The sequence below is a fragment of the Prionailurus bengalensis genome, chromosome E3, assembly GCF_016509475.1.
Source record: "Prionailurus bengalensis isolate Pbe53 chromosome E3, Fcat_Pben_1.1_paternal_pri, whole genome shotgun sequence".
Lineage (NCBI taxonomy): Eukaryota > Metazoa > Chordata > Mammalia > Carnivora > Felidae > Prionailurus > Prionailurus bengalensis.
In genome coordinates, this window is record NC_057357.1 from 4,047,466 (window position 1) to 4,068,964 (window position 21,499).

The 21,499-nt window shown below is 61.5% G+C and overlaps 1 protein-coding gene across 1 annotated transcript in view; it reads left to right on the forward strand.

Annotated features, from left to right (window-relative positions):
• The window catches only part of SDK1 (sidekick cell adhesion molecule 1), an 883,215-nt gene that overhangs the window by 796,342 nt on the left and 65,374 nt on the right, over positions 1-21,499 (forward strand). Inside the window, exons 29-33 of the mRNA XM_043561368.1 lie at positions 1,363-1,557; positions 4,174-4,375; positions 10,936-11,039; positions 13,232-13,302; positions 20,793-20,928. Of these exons, the coding sequence (XP_043417303.1) occupies positions 1,363-1,557; positions 4,174-4,375; positions 10,936-11,039; positions 13,232-13,302; positions 20,793-20,928 (708 nt within the window). The remainder of the gene's footprint in view (positions 1-1,362; positions 1,558-4,173; positions 4,376-10,935; positions 11,040-13,231; positions 13,303-20,792; positions 20,929-21,499) is intronic.

Genomic DNA, 21,499 nt, shown 5'->3' on the forward strand with positions numbered 1-21,499 from the left:
AGGCTCCCACGGCACCTGAACCCCAGGCTCCCCACCTACACCGTGTGAGGGAGAAAAAGGGGGGGGCAGGGCACGGACAAGGGGGGCTCGGCCCCTCTGGGTTGTCGGTCACTGAATGGGAAAGGACAGGCGTCTAGCAGAACACCTTGGCCAGAGCCCGGAGGCCACCGGGGCAGCTGGGGACAGCTGGTTGTCACGGCGAGGAGAAGGCGCCATCGGAGGCAGAGCCGCAGCCATGACAGCCAGTCAGGGGCCCGAGCTCCAGGCCCTGCAGATACCAGGCCCGTGAATGGCAGGGGGAAGAGGGCAGGGGGGGTGCTGTCCCCCAATGTGTGTGCTGACGATTGTGGCCAGCCGTGGTCAGGGGCCTCGTGCTAGGGGCACTCTCTGGCTGATCACACAGAATTGTCCCCCCCTCACATGTGGCCACCCGAGACTGGCTCCTTGTGTGGTTTCACAGAAGACCGAGTGCAGGAACCGGGAAGATGCCGGTAAGCTCGGTCTCCAGTGGAGCCAAAGAAGGTGCCAGAAGGAAGACAAAGGCGGAAGGGTGTCTCTCGCGGAGAGGCGGGCAGTCTTGTGCAAGTACTGCGGCCTAGTCGCTGGCGGCCGCGCCACCCCCGGGAGGCCAGGGAAGGCAGGGCTGGCGGGCACAGGGTTGGGCTCTGCTGGCTGCCCTCCCCCCCCCCCCCACTGCCAGGAGGGCTTTGCCCTGTGGATGCCACCACGCCCCGCCCGCCAGTTCTGGTTTTCACCAGTGCAGACGGACGCACAGCCGTCGGTGCCCGAGAGAAGGCGGGGTGCGCCGGGTCCCCGGCCGGGTCCAACAGGTGGCCTCTTCGGACATGTGGAGGCAGTCCCGGCGCAGCCTGGTTGGGAGGTGTGATCGTTAATAACATCAGATCGACCACAATCCCTTGATAACCGGGAACTTTAGGAGACGTTCAGAGCCGCTGAAGCTCGCTGCCCCCCGGCCAGGAGAGTTCTGTGCGGTGGAGCCCCTAGCCCAGGGGTGGGGTGCTGGCACTTCCTGGGGCGGGAGGCACAGAGGAGGGGCGGGCGGCAGGGAGGGTGACGAGTCACTGATGTGAGAAGGGCACCTTTGAAAGAACTTTCTAGGAGGCACGGCCCTTGGCCCTGCGAGGGGAGGGGCGGGTGGCGGAGGGCAGAAGGGGGAAGAGAGTCATGGGGCCCAGCGCTCAGAGGCTCCATGTGTCACCACATCTACCTGTCAGATGCTGGCCGAGGAGGAAGGAAGCGGGAGAGATGAAGCAGGGTGGTGGCGGGGTGGTGGGGTGGCGGGAAAGCGGGGTCCCCACGAGCCTGCGTGACTGACGGGTGGCCCTCCTGCCCCACCCGCAGGCTACCAGATCGCCTACCGCCTGGCCAGCAGCAGCCCCAACACGTTCACCACGGTGGAGGTGGGCGCCACGGTGAGGCAGTTCACGGCCACGGAGCTGGCCCCAGAGTCGGCCTACATCTTTCGGCTGTCGGCCAAGACGAGGCAGGGCTGGGGGGAGCCGCTGGAGGCCACCGTCATCACCACTGAGAAGAGAGGTAAGACCTCAGACCCGAATCTGCTGTCCTGGTGCCACAGCGGGGAGAGACGGCCCCGCGTGGGAGCCGGGGACTTGCTGGGTCCACGGCTTCCTGGGTCGGGCCCTGGGTGGCTCCAGGACCCATGCATTTATCAAGCACCCGCTGAGCCGCACCTGTAGCCGGACACATTACCATAGGGTGCCTACACGGCCTGACATTTACCAGAGAGGCACGAATGTCCCAGCTTTAACGAGAGAGACGCGGCTCAGAGAGGTTGTGTCACTGGCCCAGGGCTGCACTGAATCCCCCTGTTTAAGGGCAGCTCCCTGAAGGCAGGCGCTTGGTCTCTGATGTCCAAAACCACGTGCCCAGTCGAGCAAGTGCTCGGTAAGCACGCTTCCTGCCCAGCACTCCTAGGGAGATCTGTCTGGACGGGCACCTCCTCCGTTCCAAGCACCGTCTTGGTCTGTCCTCACCAAGCCTGGGGGCAAGAGCGCTGCAAGCCCCGATTCTGTGGAAGAGGAAGTTGGGCCCAGACGGATCCAGTGGTTTGCGTGGACACTGCTCTTGCCACAGAAATCCACTGCGGGCTCCCATCTCACCGAGGCCCTGCCCTCGAGCCTCGCTCTGGAATCTGCCTCAGCAGCCTCCTTCCCAGGGGCCACCGCTCCGGGCCTCTGACCCTGGCAGCTCTGGCTGCAGGTTCGAAGGCTGAACCCTCCCCCCGTCTGTGAGTCCCGTGACCCCAAACCCTGAGCCTCAGTTCCCCAAAGATGACGACGCCCACCCCAGAGCAGCTGCAGCCTCCCCGAGATGCTCGCCCCCTCCTCCCACGAGCATCTCTGCTATTAACTGGAGGACAGAAATCCCAGGGTCACAGAGCGCCCTCCAGAGCGTGAAGCAGGTGGAGGAGACGGCCACGCACACGCGGGCCCCGCCGTCAGCCCAAAACGCGGTCCATCCGATGGTCCCCAGCACGGGGCTCTGGGACAGAGGACGGGCCCCGGGAGAACCCCTCCTACAGCTGCGGCCAAGGTCCGCAGGCTCGTCCCGTCCGGGACGCTGTCTGGCCAGCGCTCTCAATGCCAGGGAAGCAACCCCGGGCCCTGAGGGCCACTCCCAAAGCCTCTCGCCTTCCTCAGAATCCGTGCAGCCCTGTAGGGAAATCCAGCACTTTCTAAAGCACGGGGAAAGACACAGGTTTGCTAAAGGTCTGATGTGACTTAAATCCAAGTGGAGGCATTAACACGGGTGCCCTTCACGAGGCACCCTGGTCTGGTTCACAGTGGAGCTGCTGGGGCTGGGAGACGTGTGCCCACACCACAGCCGTGCCCCAACCCCCGCACCACGTGCCTAGGGCTCACACCCCAGCTCGCACCCCGACCCCCCCCCAGCTGCCTCACCCACACCCCAGCTCGTGCCCTGCCCCCTGCTCCACCTGCCTGGGGCCCACACTCCAGCTTGCACCCCGAACCCCCGCATCACCTGCCTCACCTGCACCCCAGCCTGTGCCCTGACCCCCCGCACCACCTGCCTCACCCACACCTCAGCCCGCACCCCGACCCCCCTCACCACCTGCCTCACCCACACCCCAGCCCATGCCCTGCCCCCCCCCGCCCGCACCACCTGCCTCACCTGCACCCCAGCTCGCACCCCGACCCCCCCCACCAGCTGCCTCACCCACACCCCAGCTCGTGCCCTGCCCCCTGCTCCACCTGCCTGGGGCCCACACCCCAGCCCATGCCCCGACCCCCAGCACCATCTGCCTCACCCACACCAGCCCGCACCCAGACCCCCCCCTCACCACCTGCCTGGGGTCCACACCCCAGCTCCTACCCCAACCCCCCGCACCACCTGCCTGGGGTCCACGGAGCTCAGCGGATTTCCTCCAGGGCCCACAGGCCCTCCGTGCTCTAGGCTCAGAGAGAGGGGGCCCAGCAAAGCTTTGCCCAGGGGAGCTGTGCTCAAGGGGCAAGGGGGTATGAGGAAGCGGGCAGCCCCAGCTCCAGCCCTGCGAGAGGACTGCTGACCGGGTAGGACGGAAGCGCTCCTCCAGACCATCGCCGCAGGGCCCGCAGTCAGTCGCTGCTTTATTACCCACCACGCACTCTCCTCCAAATCAATAATCTTCATGATAAACCATTAAACAATTATTCCTCCCTGTGTGGAGTCGCCCTGTTGGAATCGATGGGCGAGGAGGCGCGGGACGGTAACGATCCACACTCCGAAGCGGGGTCCTGGCCCCGTGCACCCTGCGTTCCCTGTCGCCGCTGCGCAGGGCGGCAGTGACCGGCCCCGGGGATGCTGAGCCGGACGCCGCCGTGTGTCAGGCTCGGGTCGGCCTCCGCACGGCAGACGCACTGAGCCCGAGATCAGAGGGGCCTGGAGGTGCTCGCAAGAGCCCAGGTGTCATTCGGAGGTGGTCGTGTGGGGGGCACGTGTGGGCTCACCTCTCTGTCTCTGCGCTGACAGTGCCGCGTTCCGGGAGCAAGCCGGGGTCTCCAGCCACGTGCGGCAATCATCTCCACGTTGTCTGATCCCGTGGGGAGCCGAGTCCCCAGGCTTGTGCTCCCGCGGAGCCCTCCCGGAGAAGCGCCCTCTCACCGCCCCTGCTCTGTTCTCTTTGGGTTGCAGAGCGGCCGGCGCCCCCCAGAGAGCTCCTGGTGCCCCAGGCAGAAGTGACGGCTCGCAGCCTCCGGCTCCAGTGGGTCCCGGGCAGCGACGGGGCCTCCCCCATCCGCTATTTCACCGTGCAGGTGCGAGAGCTGCCGGGGGGAGAGTGGCACACGTACTCCTCGTCCATCAGCCACGAGGCCACGGCCTGTGCTGTCGAAAGGTACCCAGAGCCGGGAGGGCCCTCCCCGGGGAACGGGCGCCTGCTCTCGTCTCTGCTCCTAGCGCACGCTCCCTCCGCCAGGGACCAGGATTCCGCGTCCTGGAGCCCACTCGGGCCTCCCCGGGTCTGGCCTTCTACGCACGCCCTGTGCAGGTGGTTTGCAAGCCCAGGCCCCGGGGACGGAAGAGGCACAGATGACGGGGACGTGAGCCCGGAAGCGTGGGCCCCGCGCCTTACCCCCTGAGACGCAGGTGTGGAGGAGGGGAGGCGCGGGGAAAGAGTCGCACCTTCTCTTTGTGCTCCCTCTCGTAGTCAGCAAGGCAGGCGGCTCCCACCCCTGTCAACCGTTCGCGATGGCTGATCAGGGGCGTGGGAGGAGCGTCCCCGCTGCACGATGAGAACCCCGCATGTATCCAGTTATCAGTGAGCCACCAGGCAAGGGGGGGAAGGGAGCAGCACCGACCACCACAGCTCAGCTCTTGGCTCCCATGGCCTCGTTTAGGACCCTTCTCCCATTCCCACCCCTCTCTACAGTGTGAGGGACGAGGGCTCCCCCCTCTACGGTGGGGTCAAGGACACCCGTCTCTATGGTGAGGGACGAGGGCTCCCCCTCTGTGGCGGGGGAGGAAGGCTCCGTAACCGTCTAGGTGAGGGTTCTCAAAAGTGACCTCAGGCCCCACGTCCCCACGGTGGGCCCGGGCTGCGCTGCTCCCACCGCCCTGCAGAAGCCCCGGGATATCGGGGGGCAGGCCTGTCCAGGGAGCTGGCCCCACATCTTCCTTGTGCTCCTTCTGTGGCGCTGGCCACGGTCGCTTTCCATGAAGCTCACGTCTGGCCACGAGGGGGCCGCTGAGGAACACGTCCCACGGGCTCCCAGGGTTCCAGGAGCCCGGCCAGCCCCTCTCGGGAGGGCAGAGGAGGGCCAGATGCTATTTCCCAGGCTGGCCGTCATTCAGACCCAACACCGCGTCCTCGGCGCCCCCGCACCCCGGTTCTGGGCACCGTCCTGGGAGATTTCGCACGTTTCTCATCAGACCCGCACGGTGGACCGGTGGGGGGAGGCCGCCGTCCCCATTCTATGCGTGAGAGCCGGGGTCGAAGAGTCGTTCTTGCCTGCGGCCCCAGCATCTGCCATGGCGTCCTGACCCGCCCCCTCTGCCAGGCCGCGGGGCTCCGCTCCCGCCCTTGGCCGAACCCGAGCGGAGGGAAAGCAGCCAGGGTGGGGGCTCCTGCGGCAGTCTCGACCCTCACCCCCCCCCCACCCCGAGGGACAGTGCAGGCTGCGGGGCGCCATGGGGACTGGAGCGTGGCTCCGTCACCGCCTCCAGCAGGTGGCAACAGCAAGGCCTGGAGACAAGGGTTTGGGGAGCGAGCACATGACCGAGGTGGCGTGTGATGCGCACGTGGGCGTGGTCAGCACTGGGGCGTCGCAGGAAAGCAGAGACTGAGGCCTCAGTTGTCCAGGTGCAGGTGCCACGCGGGCGGTCTTGGGCAGCTCCTCAGTGCTCCCCTTCGGTGCTGTTGTGTGGCTGCGAGTGACACGCGGGTCCCGGCAGCGCTGGGCCCGGACAGTGGTGGGGAGCGTGTGTCCTCCCCGCACATCCATGAGCTGCCCCGAGCAGGTGGCACGGGTCTCCCAGCATCTCTGTCGTGGCCCTCAGATGTGATGTCCCCTTTGCAGACGGCCTTCAGGGCGGGTTGCAGTCTGAGAAGGAGGGCGGCTCGTCAGCTTACAGCTCCAGCTGCCGGGGACCCAAATGATATTCGTGGCCCAGTGACACCCCCCCCCCCCGTCACATGATGCCGGCAGCACCAGATCAGTCCGGAAGGGAGGATGAACAGCCCCCAGCACCAGGGGTGTGTCCAGCGGGGCCCGAGGCGCGGCCTGGCCCCCCACGGAGGGGTCGGCGGTGGCTCAGACGTGCGCGTTGGCGAGCTGGCGTCTAGAAAACTAGATACGGTTACAGCTGTGATTACACTTTTCATCGTAGGAAGAGCAGGCGGGAGTGGCATCCGTGTGGTGCTCACCTCTGGGACCTCGTCTGGAGGCTTCAGACCGCCAGGGCTCCCGCGGGGTCTTCCTCGCCGCGGTCACTATCAAAGCCGCTGTCGTTGCCACTGCCGTCCCCACGCCAGACGGCATTCTGTCCTCCTCGGGGCTCCGCACGGTGTCCGTCGCAGGCCCGCAGGCGTCCAGACCACACTTGGCAGATGAGGAAGCAGAGGCGGAGACAGAAGCCGCGCTTCTCCGCACGAGAGAGGGAGGCCCCCGGGGCCCTTCAGCTCTGGTGCCAGCTGGGTCTGTAGCTCCAAGCTCACGGCCGCGGACTGTCCCGCTAATGCACGAGGGCCTGCGGTTGGTGTCGTATCACCCAGACGCCAAGCCTTCGAAGTCCACCAAGCCCGGCAGCACCGGGGCCTCGGGAAGGTCCGCCGCACAGGCTCGCTGGGCCTCGTTGCCTCATGTGTGAAAGACAGAGACGGAGGGGTGACCTCGCTGTTCCTTTCAGCTCTGCGACCCCAAGATTTTCCTCCATTAGTCCCCAGCAGTCCCACTCCGTCCCCCACTTCTGCCAGCACCCCACTTACCCTTGGAGCGACAGCCCCAGAACCCGAGAGGCGCAGCTCTCAGCCCCTCGGAGGACAGCATCCTAGCTGCCGCCCTCCCAGGGCCCTGAGTCCCCCCCGAGGGTCGGGAGGGCGCGGCCGAGCCAGCCCAGCTTGCTTCGTAAACTCCACTGTGCTGCGCTGGTGCTCGGCTTAATTAGAATGTGCTTGCGGATAAAAACGACCCCACCTCCATGTGTGACCATCCCGGAGAAAGGGGGAAGGTAAAATCCACCGGCCTTTCCTGTCAGGGAATCTCCTGAAATCAAACAGACCAATGGCGTGCACGGGACTTCGTGTTGGAGAGGAGGGGGCCCGTGTTTCCGGACAGTTGGACTTGCCGTGGGAGAAGCGGTCATCAGCCCCCAAAAGGGCCCCCTCCGCCCGTCAGCAGAAACAAGCCACCGGGCCCCTTCCCGAGAGAGCAGCGCTCTGCGCGGCCCCGTGGCACGTGTTCCGGTAGCTACGTTTTCCTTCCTTTTTTTACATTCTTTTGACATGTTACTTGTGCCGATCGCATGAAATCCGCTAATGACCGGAAGACCTGAAAGTCTCAACAAAAGTTCTAAGCAAAAAGTTTAACCGTCTGCATCGAGGGGCCGTCCCCACATGTAGAGGACGTGGCTCTGGATCAGGAGGGGTGGCGCTGGGCTGAGGGACACACCCAGGCAGCGTCGGTCCCTGGTGGGTGACTGCCGCCCACAGAAATGCAGTTCCGTCCAGGAGGAGAAGGTCCGCGAGCCCAAAGCCACACGGACATTCTGGACGTCACTAGGGTGGGATGGTGGCAACGTGAGCTCAGGCGATGGCTGCGTATCCAGTGATAATGCGTCCTGCCATCCCTCTGCACATCCCCACGGGGACACCGTGGACCCAGCCCAAACTACCGCGACCAGAGGGGATTAGGGTGTGAAGCACCAGGGATTCCGCTAAAGTCAGTGCGCTGGCCTCATGTCCACTGCGTTCTTGGTCTGCTCGTCCTCGTCCTCCTCCTCCTCCTCCTCTTTGCCCTCCTCTTCCTCCTCCTCCTCCTCCTTCTGTGTGATCTTTAAAACTAAAGCCATGTGAGAAGTCAGGTAAATTTGGCCAAGGATATTATCCAGGGGTTCGATATTCCTTGCTCTCTGTGATGCAAATCCTGAGTTCTTAATAGATGTTTTCAGTACCTTACAGGTAGTATTAAGTACAGAGAGGCAGTGGTAGGTGACGTCTAAACTCCTCAGGACTCGTGCCTCATTATTACAACCGAAATGGATGAATGAATCTCGGGAGCTCCTTCTGTGTGGGGGACACTGCCTCTAGGTCGGTGGGAGGAACCCAGACTGTAAGCCGCGTCCCCCCGCCCCCACCCAAGCGCTTAAATATAACACGCCGAGTAAATGTAAGCTCTGCATACGGTGACAAGGGGCATTTCCGGAGCATCTCCCGCCTGCCGGACGCCGTGCTGATGGTTACACGCATTCAACCCTCCCAGGGTGCTTTGGAGATAACTATTTCATTCCCATCCATTCATTCATCCACTCATAGACGTTCACCGAGCGCCTCCTAGGTGCCAGGCCTTGTTCTTGGTGCTGGGGGCACAGCAGTAAACGAGGTCAACTCGGTCCTTGTCCGCACGGAGTCCTGAAGGTGGAGGAGGCAGACGGTGGTCAAGGAAGAAACGGCTAATGACAGATCACGGCGGGGGAGATGAGACAGATGGGCATCGAGCACGGTGGGACGGGCTCTTCCTGGGGCCACGTATGCTGGTACCAGAGGGCGGTGATGATAAGGAGAACAGCCTGTATTGGGTGAGCACGCACCGGGTGCCAGAGTCTCTTCCACGTGCCTCTTCTGAGTGTGATCCACACGCCCACCTCACGACCTGGGTGCCCCTGCAGCACGACACCCTGCCCAAGGTTACAACGGGTTAGAGTGCACGCAGTTTGGCTCCAGAGTGCACGCTCCTGGCAGCTGGCCCTCCACCGCCCTCTAGTCCAAGAAGGAGAAGCTAATCCAAACACGGGGGCCTCCGGTGAGTGAGGCAGGAAGCAGGAGAAAAGCTCACGGTTGGCACCAGAATTCAATGAAATAGCTCCTAGGAAGCTAAGAACAGATGGGAAGTTACTTGTTTATTTTAACTTAATAGAGGAGATCTCCCCCAGAATCCAGGAGCAAAGATCATTCTTAAGGGTGGCACTTTAGAAGCACCCCCGGGATTGGGGCGCCAGGGTGCCTCAGTCGGTTAAGCATCCCATTCTGGCTCCGGTCATGATCTCGCGTTCATGGGTTCAGTCCCCGCGTCGGGCTCTGTGCCGACAGCCCAGAGCCTGGAGCCTGCTTCTCCCTCTCTGTCTCCCTCTCTCTCTGCCCCTCCCCTGCCCAGTCTCTACCTCTGTCTCTCAAAGAAATAAAACAAAACCTTAACATTAGAGGAGCACCCCCAGGACAGCCGGGGCCACAGCAGGGTCGCCCGCCACTTTGCCAGCTGTGGAACCAGGGTGCAGAGAGGCCGGGAGACAGGCCTGCAGTCACGGACCAGCCACAGCAGGGCGAGCCCCCGTCTCGGCGGGGCTTGAAGGAAGAGTGTCCTGTGCCGGCCGACAGAAACAGTGTCATCCCGTCCCACCATCTTCAGCGGGAGAGCAACGTGAAAACAGGGCTAGAGGAAGACTCTTCTGACCGTGGGTCCAACAGTAGTTACCTCGCAGAAAAAGCAGAAGAATCCTTCCTCTAGGCATCATTACCCAGACCCCACTCGCGAGCCGGACGGAAGTGGGGCCGCTGTTGGCTGACGCAGGGGGTGTGGGGACCCCGGTCTCCGAGAGGGCCCCTCGGAGCCTCCCAGGCTCCACGGGGCTTGGTTTGAAGCCCACGGGTTTCTAGGCTGGCCTGGGAGGGAGGACAGTGGACCGGCTCAGAGGCGGTGAGGGCTTTGCCTGCTGGTAACGGAGGAAGTGGGCCACACCTCCCCTCCTGAGGGACGGGAGGGGCAGAGCCCGGGGTCACGCTACTCTCCAGGTCTGGGAGACGGACACCAGGGCGTCCACAGGAGCGGTCCAGCCGAGGACCAGACGAAGACAGTGTCCTCTGCACAGAAGTTTGTCCTGAGTCCTAGTCTTGGGCGACGTACGGAGCTCAGCACACCAGCCCCGTCAGCACGGAACTGCTCGATGTGGGGGAAGGAAAGGAGGAAAGAAAGGACGGTGGTGGTCCAGAGGTGGCAGCCAGCAGCGTGCCGTAAATCCTTGCCGGGCGCTGGGAGGGGACGTTTCCCCGCCTTGGACAGTTGGCATTATCTCGGTCTTAGGTACAGTGGACGGGGGGGCCTCATGACAAGGTCTTCCTCCAGCCCTGGCCGGGCCATTTACACCCCTCTGGCAGCGGGCAAGGGACTTAACGGGACTGGGCCTCTATTTACCCATCCTTGAAACGGGAATCACCACGAATGCGCCCCACAGGGCTGCCATGCAGTTAACCGGGGCGAAGCTGGTGCCGCGTCCGGCTGCATAAACAGGGATGAGGGGCGGGGAGGGGGGGCCCGGCCAGCGCCGACCTGCACAAAGGAACACGTACGGGTGAGCAAGGACGTGGTTAGGAGGACCGGTTTCACGCTCTGAATGGTGTGAGGGATGTGGTAATTAGCTCCTCCTGAAGAATTCCGAGTCCCTCAGAGAGCACTGGTTTCCTCTGCAGGAGAGGAGCTAATTATAGGAGGAGGTGGTTCCCCCCCTCTCCCGCCGGAGGAGCCCAAAGCAAAACCGCCTTCCCGGCCAGGGAGTTCCGGGCTCCCCTCCTGTCTGGAAATCCCTCCCAGACAGGCAGAGCTGGCAGTCTGAGGGCCCCTCCCCGGGCAGGACTCACTCCCTGGTCCCCGGCGTGTCTTGCTCCAGCTGCCCACTCACTCCGGCCGGAGCCCCGGGGCAGGGGGCAGAGGGGAAGGGCTCAGGACTCAGCCTTCTTCCGTGTTTCAGGCTGAGGCCCTTCACCTCCTACAAGCTGCGCCTGAAAGCCACCAATGACATCGGGGACAGTGACTTCAGTGCGGAGACGGACGCCGTCACCACGCTGCAAGACGGTGAGCCGGCCGGGCCCCCGGCGGGTGCGGACGCTGGCCCCTTCCCGGCTGCCACCTTTGGGCACCAGGACACGGGCTTGCAGAGAGAGGCCCCGCTTTCATCTGGAGCCAGGAAGGGGTCACCCGCGGGAGGGAGGGTGGTGGCGCGAGCAGTAGAACTCAGTCAGCAGCACGCGGCTCCCAGCTCTCCGTGCAGCCTGTGGCCGTGAAGCCGACTTCAAGGGCTTCCAGATGGAACGGGGGTTTCTTTGATTGGCTTCCAAACCTCTTCGACCCATCAGCAACCCAGAAATTGAATAATTTATGGAGTCATTAAAAATAAATGTCGCAGGGCGGCTGGGTTTTCGGAGGTGTCCCCATGTTTTTCTCATCCACAAACCACTCCCCAGTCTTGCCGTTTGGCAAAAGCACACCGGTAAGCCATGGCGGCTGGGGGCGAGGTCCCCTAAAAGCTCCAGGCGGTCTTGACCCGCTCCCTCCCACCTCGGAGGAGCGGGGCTGAAGAGCTGGTGTGATTTTGTGTGCGGATCCCGCCGGGCCGGGCCAGAGCCGCAACATCGGTGTAGGTCCCGCCGGGGGCGCCGCCCCCGTGGTCAGGCCCGCTTTCAGTGCTGCAGCCCTCGTCCCAGGCCGCAAGCCTGAGCCCTCCGCTCGCCCAGCAGCAGCGCTGGGTTCCTTCCCAGAGTTTCTGTCTTCCTCTTTTATGGCCTGGTAGCCTAGCTTCACCGGCATGCGGCCTCGGCGCCCTGGAGGACCGGCAGAGGCGTTCCGGGACCCTTCCGGAAGCACGCCCAGGGGGCCCACGGCCTGAACAGGCCCCTCAAAAAGCTGGTCATCTCCCTGGCTCCTCTATTTTAATCTTACGTTTAACACAACTCAAGTGCTATTTGAGACGAAGCATTAATTCTTGGCAAAAAGAAGCAAATAGAACAAGCTGATTTTGTAGGGAGTCTCAGGAAATTGCAAGCCAGTGAGCAGGACCCCGCGGCCTCCCTTACGGGGGCTCAGTCAGAACTGGCCTGTTCTGAAAAGAAAAAAAACACTCAGGGGCCTCTTCCAGGCTCCCGAAGGCCTGTCTCAATCCTTTGATATTTAAATCATTTCTTCTGAGGCACCTGGCCTGTTGTCTTCCTCTTCTGAGACTCGCAGTTTTCTCTTTGCAGTTGGTTCGCATTGTGTTTGCACTGGATTGTCTCCAGAACCACAGATCTGCTGAGACTCTCAGACTCGAGGGCTTGGGAGCCCTGGGCCAGGGGTTTTCAACATGTGGATGGTTTGCTGAGAAACGTTTTCTTACTATGGTGGTTGGGCTGTTGAGCTCCCCCCCCCCCCACCGAAATTGTAATCGGGCGTGATCCAGAAAGCTGGATGAGGGTCACCTCCGACTTAAGACAGACCAGCAAGAGGCCAGAGAGCAGGGTAGAGAGAGCTCCCCAGAAGGCAGGATGGGGGGCTGGAGGTGTGGCTGAGGTCCCAGGGGCTGCGTGCCCCGGCAGGTACAGAGCAGGCTCACAGAGCAGGTGACCCGGAGACCAAGATTTGGCTAGTCACGTGGGACGGGGTGGGGAGAACAGCCTAAATCATTCCAGTCAGTGACCGTTCGGGAACACTTAACGCACGGCCTCAGGATCTCACAGCGGTGGGCCTGGCGGACAGCTGCAGGGTTATAGTTCCCGGCGTGTAGGGCCACGCCCACGGGCAGACGACCCTCAGCCACTAGCAGTCACACCCCTCCGTGACAGTCACATTCGCGCGTGAGCACGGGAGCACTCTGGCCTGGCCCGATCTTTTGTCCTGTTCAGAGCCACTCTGACCTACGCACCTCAAAAAATTGATGGCTCTCCCCGAGGGAGGTGTCGTGGGCCCCTGAGAAGATGTGGAACCAGCAGGAAGGCTCCCCGGGCAGGATTCCCAAGGGAGAGAGCCTCACGCGCCCTGCGTCTCTGTGTGGGTCCGCCTGGGGGGTAAGGGCAGGGCACTGTCTGGTCCCTTCTTTCCCGTTTGCAGTTGGGTGGGGAAGGGCATCCACAGGGAAGGGAGGGAGGTGGGGCTGCTGGCTGGCCCGCTTCCCAAGCCCCGGCCAGGCCCCGGCCCTGCGTCCTCGCCAGCACCAGGAGAGGGCTGGCTCCGGGACGGTGGCCAAGTACAGCCCAGACCAGCTAACCCTGGCTTTCTTCCTTCTTGGATTCCAGTTCCAGGAGAGCCTCCCAGTTCCGTCTCGGTGACACCGCACACGACCTCCTCCGTTCTGATCCAGTGGCAGGTAAGGGCCAGGGAATCACAGGGTGTTTCCTACGCCACTGTCGGAGGCCGGGCCCCTCGTCAGGGCCGCCGGTCAGAGGAAACAGCCCGGTTGGCGTGCAGACGGGGCCGCAGTGCACGGGGCTCCCTGAGGGCCACGCGTGTGGGAATGAGCTTGAATGCAGCTCACCGGGGAGGGCCAGCAGGACGGCAGGGCTGGTGCCCAGCGTCAGGGCGGAATGTTCCAGGCATCTGGAGAAGGGTGGCCCAGCGAGGCCTCCATGGCACGTACAGAACTGGGTGGTGTCCTACAGGGCAGTGAAACCATAGCCTATGGAGGTGTCTTTTCTACAACAATCATTTGCAACCAGACAAGATACCCGCGGGGAGTCCTCCCTACTCCCAGGTCTGAATCTTCAGTGAGCAGTGAGTCAAATGAAGGCACGCCATCCTACATAATCAAATAATCTTGGGCTGCTAAACAGTGCTGTATTAGGACATAGAAAGGACACTGTGCCCTCTCTATGCCAAATTGGAAAATTTCGGTGCTTTTACTAACAATACCGTGCATCGAGAACAAAAATAACAGAGGGGCAGAAGTGCCGAGGAACCGACCAGGTCTGAGGGAGAGGGCTCACCAGGCAGGGGGTCGGGTTCACGAGCCGGGCTGGAGCCGGGCCGGGCAGGGGCCCAGGGCAGTGGTGAGCACATCGTGGGGGCTCTGGCCAACGAGGAGGTTCCTGAGGCCAGAATGGGGCGGCTGTCCTGAGGAGGGGGAGGGCAGTGCCTGGAGCCGGGGGTCGTGGGGTAGGGAGGTGGGGCCCGGTGCCCTGGTCTGTGTTCGTGGCCGCAGTGAGGTGAGGTCTGCCTCCGACCGGTGGGCCGCAGAGGGGGTCTGTGCGGCGTGGGCTTCTTCCTTGAGGGGACCGTCCGGGAGAGTGCCGGCAGGAGGAGAGGGGCTGGTGTGAGGGTCTGGAGGCGAAGGCACCCAGGTGACGCCGGAACCGAGAGGAGGCCACGGTCTGGGTGTGGCCCTGGAGAGAGAGAGGCCGCGCCTTGCTGGGGGCAGAGGCTGGCACGAAGGGAGGCTGGAAGGGATTCCTTTGGAAAGGGTGGAGATGAAGGGCAGGGGTGGGGAGGGAGAGGGGAAATGCAGAGGTGACCTTTGGGGAACCTGTCCTAAGTGGACAGCCTCCAGCAGCCGGGACGGGGCACGCTGGAGCCCAGTAAGGAGCAAGAGGGAGAGAAGCACCGAGTCGGGAGACCCCGGAACACCAGGGTCGGGGGTGGGCGCCAGCCGCGAGGGGGCTTCCCGAACTCTCGGGTGGTGGCTCCTGACCGCCAAAGGTTCCCACTGCCTCCCCACATGCGGCCACTCGGCACCACCCACGTGCACGTTGGCCACGACTGAGGAGTACAGCCCGGAGACCCATGCAGGTGGAACTTGGCAAGCCTCTCTCCCCGGACAAGAGCCGGACTTCCATAGCCCGGGGTTCCAGTAAGCACGCGGTAGTCTCCAGGGATTGACAGAGTGGCTGTGGGCCCTTCTTCACTCTCTGCTGCTAAGTGACACCTCCCAGGGGTGAGGGAACCCTTAAAGGTGATCAGGAGATAGTTCCAGACGTCATCCGGTGAAAGTGGAAATTGGCTGCTGTGGCATTCTGTAGTTTCCGGCCTCACCGGAGGGCCTGCCTCTGGGAGGCTGCTTCCCTGGACCGCATCATGGAGCCCCGGCTAAGTGACAAAGGACTCTGGTCTGCAGACCCCAGTTCGCGGGGGGACCGCCGTGACCCCGACAGGCGTCTCTGGCTCCAGGCCCCTCCTCTGTAACACTGGGAGGTCAAAGGTGACCTCCGAGGTCTCTGATGCGAGCCCTGTTAGCTGTCCACACGTCTGGCTGCAGCAGGGCCTTTGGTGGGTGGGGGGGAGACGTTCAGAATGGCAACGCAAGGTCCCGGGAGCTTCTGTGTCCCACTCTCCACTAACTCAGTCGGCCAAAAGATGAGTCTTGTCTACTGTGCTAAATTCTACCAGAAAATGAGCTTGTTCTTTGTAGACGCGCCATTTGGCTTGCCAGGCGCTAGGTGGGCTCCTTTACGATCGAGGCCGCGCCGAGGCTTGGGGTGCACCCTCACCTCCACACAGCGGCTGTTGGCCCCCCCGCCCTGCCCCCCACCCCACCCCTGAGCGCGTGATTGCGGTTGGACGGCTCCGTGGATGGTGGGTAGCTGCACCAAAGGAACTTGGCATGTGTGGCCATCGGCTGTCCCTGTTCCGAGCCCAGTGGAACAAACTAATTGCCAGAAGCCCAGAGCAGGAGGTGGTCAATACGACGTATTGTGGAAATAAATGCCTGTCGACTGCCAGGCAATTGAAGCATAATTAAAATTATGAGTAATTTACTAAATTAGAGCGAACAGAACAAAGAGACTCCGTTGAAATATAGACTTGCATTCCAAATGAAACGTTTCACCTGTAAACCCTTTTTTCCCCCCCAGTAATTTGTTTAAAAATGCAAACGCCGCCTGTAATTTCAAGGCTGCTGACCCACTTGAGTGGCCCCTGTGTCGAATCTGTCAGGTTTGATTTTTCCTGGTAGGATAATCGATCTCTGCCTTTCATGGGGTCCAGTGCTGTTTGAAATCTAAGGATTTGAGCCTCTATTCTAGACAGCGATGGTATTGTGTCCACACCGAGTGCAGCTCATAATAGACACGCTTCTGAATCGGTCGCAGCACTCAGGCTGGCTGTTCTGAAACTTCCGGGGGCTCCTGCAGTCTGTCACTCAAATGCGGTTGGCTTTGTGTGGCCGCAGACTTCTCTAAGTGGAGGTCGAGGCCATTTTTGAGCAGAAAAACACCCTCTTAGGCCACAGATCATATCGTGCACGTTGGACTCAGCACAGGGTGGACTCGGTGCCGGAACAGGCGCCTTCCTAAGAGGACGGTGAGCCCGCCTGGACAGCGGGCAGTGGGGCCTCCTCGGGACGTATCTTGGCTTTGTTCCTTTTCTCCATCACCTGCAGAGGACCGGTTCCTGCATAGGGTGCTGAGCCCTCAGGGGTGGACAAGACCCAGTCAAGACCTCGAGGACCTTCTGTTTACCGGGCTGAGCCCTATGACGCATTCGTGGGAAGACGTGGAGGGGGGCAATCGGCCCTCGTCAGGGGGGCCGGGAGGGGGCTTCTGGCTGTGTCTTGCAGGATGAACGCTCCCTGCCCCCACCCCAGGTAGAAGGCAGAGGGATGGGCATCCGGGCATCACGCACAGACAGAGCAAAGGCTCAGAGGTGTGACAGCCCCTGGGACTCAGCACCAGGCTTCAAAGGGAGGCGTGTCGGAACCAGGTTTTCTAGGGCCTCCTGGGCCCAAGCATCTCCCAGACAGGCGGCCAGTCCGGGATGAAACTAACCATCGATGGGGTCATCTGGGACGTCAGCAAACCCCGCTCGCTCCCACAGGCACGGAGCGAGCACCCGCTGTGACCAGAGCCTGCCACAGGTGCAGCGGGGAAATAGAAAGGAAAAGACGCAGACGTGGCCTTGCCTCCAGTCCGCGTGGAATCGCAAACTACAGGCGCGGTGTGGTCAGGGCCGAGGGCTGGACAAGCAGGTCTGTGGCTGAAAGGGAACCTTCTGGCCAGAGTCACAGGAGGCTCTACACAGTCTAGCCAGGCTTCCACCTGCTAGGGATACGGGACTGAGCCTGGGAGGTAGGTTGAGCAACCGGCCCAGGCCCACACTGCTAGGAGCCAAGACTCCATTCCAGAGCCTGAACTCAGCCCATGGCTTCTGGAACTTTCTGTGTGTCGCATGGAGCTGCCCTCCTGATGCCTCCCAGGACATCCAGAGTCGTAGAGGCCTCTTTCACAAATGACAGATGGGTTTGCTCCAGACTCCAGGAATAGAAAATGTGGTTAAACCCATTTCAGCATCCCGTGCGGCAGACCCCGGAGTCTCCATGGAGCCTGCCCTTTGTGGGGCCAGGACCTGTTGCAGCCTTAAGGAGGCCACCCTCCGGGCTGCATGGTCACCTGTCCCCTCCCCAAGCCCAGATGGCTCCTGCAGGGAGGGCCGCGCCAGGGCATTTCGGGAGCAGCCGCCAGTGAGTCTGTTGCCACACGTGGGTCCTGCCCGGTCGCGGGTAGCGGCTGTGCCTGTGGGACGTGGGCTTGGCTCCCTCTCCTCGCACCTGGAGACCACCCTCTCCTCCTCGGCTAGAAATGCTCGTGCGCCCAGGATGAGCGGCCTCGGCCCTTCCCCTCCTCCCTCCAGCCCGGGATGTGTGTGGACACAGATGCCGTGGGCGGGGTATTTGCTGCCTGTTGGAGAACCCCATTTGGGCCCCAGGGAGGACACTTATTTTCCCGAACTCCCAACTTCCTGCTCGTTGATAATTGTGGCAAGTGAAAGCCAGTCTCCCTAAACCCCGGCTTCTCTCTCCATGAAAAGCGAATTACCCTCAAGCAATTGTGCCTCTGGCCTGTGCACCTGCACAGTCAGGTCCTGGGGCCTTTGCAGCCTTCCTGCAGAGGTCAGAGGTCAGATTACCCCTGCAGCTGTCAGCTGTCACTGTCACACTGGGGCTGTGAGGGAGGCAGCCTGCATGTGAATTAATGCGAGCTTTTCTCGTGTTCAAAAACATCCTGAATATACCAGGCACGCCGTGTCCCTCTGGTACAGGCCTGCGTGTATGCCGTGGCTAGCTACATCATTATGAGTTACGTGAGCTATGCCGTTGGAGAGTCTGGACAACAGGATACTGCATCTTCCAAATCTGCCTGGTTTCTTTGGGTTGTGGGTAGCAAGGGTTGAAATAGAACAGGATTATCAGAGCATCCGAATCCCTCTGGTCCCTGGGTTCAGACAGTAAGAATTGCATTGAGAGAGTTCGGGGGCAAGGATGTGCTAATGTCCTGTGGCTGCCGCAACATGTTACTCCACCCCGCATGCTTCGAATGACAGAAACGAATTCTCACACGGTTCTGAAGGCCAGAGGGCCAAAGCCAAGGCGTCAGCTTCCTTCCTGGCTTCCGGTTGCTGCCGACACCTCTGGCGGTCCTTAGCTTGTAGATGCACCAACGCATTTCTGGATCCAGTTCCGAAGCGTGTGTGTGGAGGCTTCCCCACGTCATCAAGCAATTCTCCAACACCGGCAGGGTGTCTGGAATTGAACTTGATTCTACCTGGAGAGAGCATCAGGTCCCACGAGACAAGGGCTCGGTCGCACAAGGCTGTCCCCCACTTCCGAGGCCAGTCACGAGTGCCAGGTGATGGTCTGTGCTTCTGACCTGTCGGCTTCAGTCAGGTTCCCACAGCCCTCTCCTCGGGTTTGACTAGAGCAGCTCCCAGAACTCAGAGAAGCATTTTACTTATGAGCTGCCAGTTTATTGTGAAAGGGTAGAGCTCAGGAACAGCCAGGTGGGAGAGGTGCCAAGGGCCAGGTGTGGGGGAGGGCACGGAGCTCCCAGGCTCTCTCCACGTGCTCCCCTCTCCCCAAATCTTAGCATGTTTACTGACTCAGGAGCTCTCTGAACCCCATCTTCTAGGGTTTTATGGAGGCTTCGTTACATAGTCGCCATTGGTGACTGATTGAACCTCCGGTCCCTCTCTCTTCCCCAGAAGTCGGGGGGAAAGGTCCCCCCTGCTCCCCCCGGAAAGTTCCCACCCTCTGATCACACTTCCCTGGGTGAGGTCCAAGTGTCACCTCATTCTCATGACAAAAGACACCTCTGTCGCTCTGGACAAAGACATGTATATGAGAAGCAGATTTTGTCCTCCTGAAGGAACAAATATTTTTCTTGGGGGTCACGATATCACAGCACACTACTCCAGTCTCTGCTTCCTTGCACACACGAGGCTCTCCCTGTGTGTCCAAATTTCTCTCCTCTTATAAGGACCTTTGTGTCATCTCAGTATTTATCAAATGATTGCTGGATTCTAAATTGCTTCCTAAAATATGCTTTGTCTTCAACTTTACCGAGTAGATAATGTTGAACGCTCAGGCTCCCTGTGTGAATTAACTATCGTAATACCTGTTCATCAGTCCAAAGTGCACGATTACATCTGCAAGCAGTTTTGCTGCCAGTGATCTTCAGGCTTGAAGGTCGTCTTGTTGTCTTTGGGTGTCACTGAAAAGACCCAGAGATACTTTGTTTTGGGGTTGGGGGGTACTGGTAGCCTTAGCTTGTATCTGTAGGACTCAGGACTACATACCTGCAAACATTTATGTAGGGTAGATTTCTAAGAGCGTAATCGCTGGATTAAAAAGCAAGTGCATTGAAAACTTTGATAAATAAAGCCAAATTGCCCTCCAAAAAAGAAACCAGTCATTGGATTGGGGCCCTCCCTACTGCAATATGACCTCCTCTTACCTTCACCATCTTCAGAGACCCTGTTTCCAAAGAAAGTGGCATCCACAGGTAATGGGGGTTAGGATACCAACGTGTCTTTCTGGGGAACACAGTTCAACCCACCACAACAATGGGGTTTTCTTACAACAAAGCTGTGGCCTCTACTCTGGGACCAGGACAGTGTTTCCTGAGGCGCTGGTGACATCTTATAGACAGTGCCTGTGTAGGGGTCACGGGGAATCGCCCTGCGTCCCTGTCCCCAGACAGACTTCGTGACCCTGCAGCCAGGGGTCCTGGGGCGCCCTTTGTCCGTCTGTCTGGCCACAGCTTGGGTGGTTCTTGTCCTTATCTGCTGAGTATCCCAGAGGAAACACCAGAAGCAGAGCCCCTGGCCCCCTGGCTGGCATGTGGCTGCTACAGCCATCCCCATACTCGTTAATCGACAGAAATTGATGGGAGGGAGAATGTGGGCTGGGCCTTGGCTGAGAAGTGGATCCCAGTGCGGGTGAAATTCTGAGCCCAGGGCCTGTCTTACCGCCATTCATATTCCACGGGGTGTCTGAAGGGTGATGGGCACCCAGCCTACCCTGGGCCCGTCACATGCCAGCAGACGCTGGGTGGGGGGGGGTGGGGGGAGCGCCCAGGGGCTCCAGCTTAGGTCTGAGTCAGGGCAGAGTGGGGCTGACCTGGCATGCAGAGCAGCCTGTGGTGGGGGGCAGTGAGGCTGCTACAAGCCCAGATGGCCATCAGGGACAGGGTGGGGTCAGCCCGTGGATGAGGCAGAGCCGGGCTGCATGCATAGTTCTCGTGAGTCCCGGGTTCACCAGGCAACGGGCAGCTCCCTCGCCCCTCTGCGACCTGGGCGTGGTCCCCTGCCCACGGGGGCTCCTACAGACTGCACGCGGGTCACGAGGCCCGGTGCCCACACACCAGCACCAGAAAACCTGGGCCCTCAGAGAAGGCTCCACAGCCTGGCCCTCTGCCTCAGGGTCCCCTGTGCTCCTCTGCGTGAATGTGGCACTGGCCCTTTTGTTCTTAAATAACCAAGAGCCGCCTGTTTGAATCAGTGATGCCCCCCCCCCCACCCAGTGCTGTTGGCTGACTCAACTTGAAGCAGAGGTCGCCAGACCCCTCCGGTGGGCTGACCGTGATGTATTTGCAGCCTCCGAGAGACGAGAGCCTGAACGGCCTCCTCCAGGGATACCGGATCTACTACCGGGAGCTGGAGTCCGAGGCCTCCTCAGCCACGGCCTCCAAGACGCTCAAAACGCCCTCGGCTTTACGGGCCGAGCTCACAGGTGAGACGCTTTCCCCTTCCCGGAGGAGGCACCGCCGCGTGCTCCCAGGCGGGCAGCGAGGGCCCCGGGGGACCAGTGTGCATGTTTCTGCATGCAAGGCATGGTGGGAAATGCCCTGAAGGGCCAGGGGAGATGCCGCTTGCCTCCAGTGAACGCAGCCACTGGGGCGGACGGGTCCCTGCAGCAGCCCCGGCATGCAGAGAGGTGTTGGCCCGTGGAAAACTCCACGGGGGGGGGGGTGGGGGTGGGGGGGGTGGGGGGGGGGGTAACCGGGGAGGCTTCGCAGAGCAGGAGTCCCGGGAGATAGGTTGCCCCGGAGACGGATTTCACCGAGGACACCAGGGAAGGCGTGACTCACAAGGGTCCCTGCAAAGCTAAATGGTCAGGAGCCCTTAGGCAGGAAGAGCTGAGGGGCTCCTGGACGGCCTCACCCAAGCCCCTGGTGCGTCAGGCTAATGGAGTGTGGCCGGGAGGGAGGAGACCGGCCGGGCCCTCCGGGGGTATCGCACCGCTGGCCGCTGCCCGATGGGGTCCAGTCAGGGGGCTCCCCGGCCTCGGTGCACGCACAGCC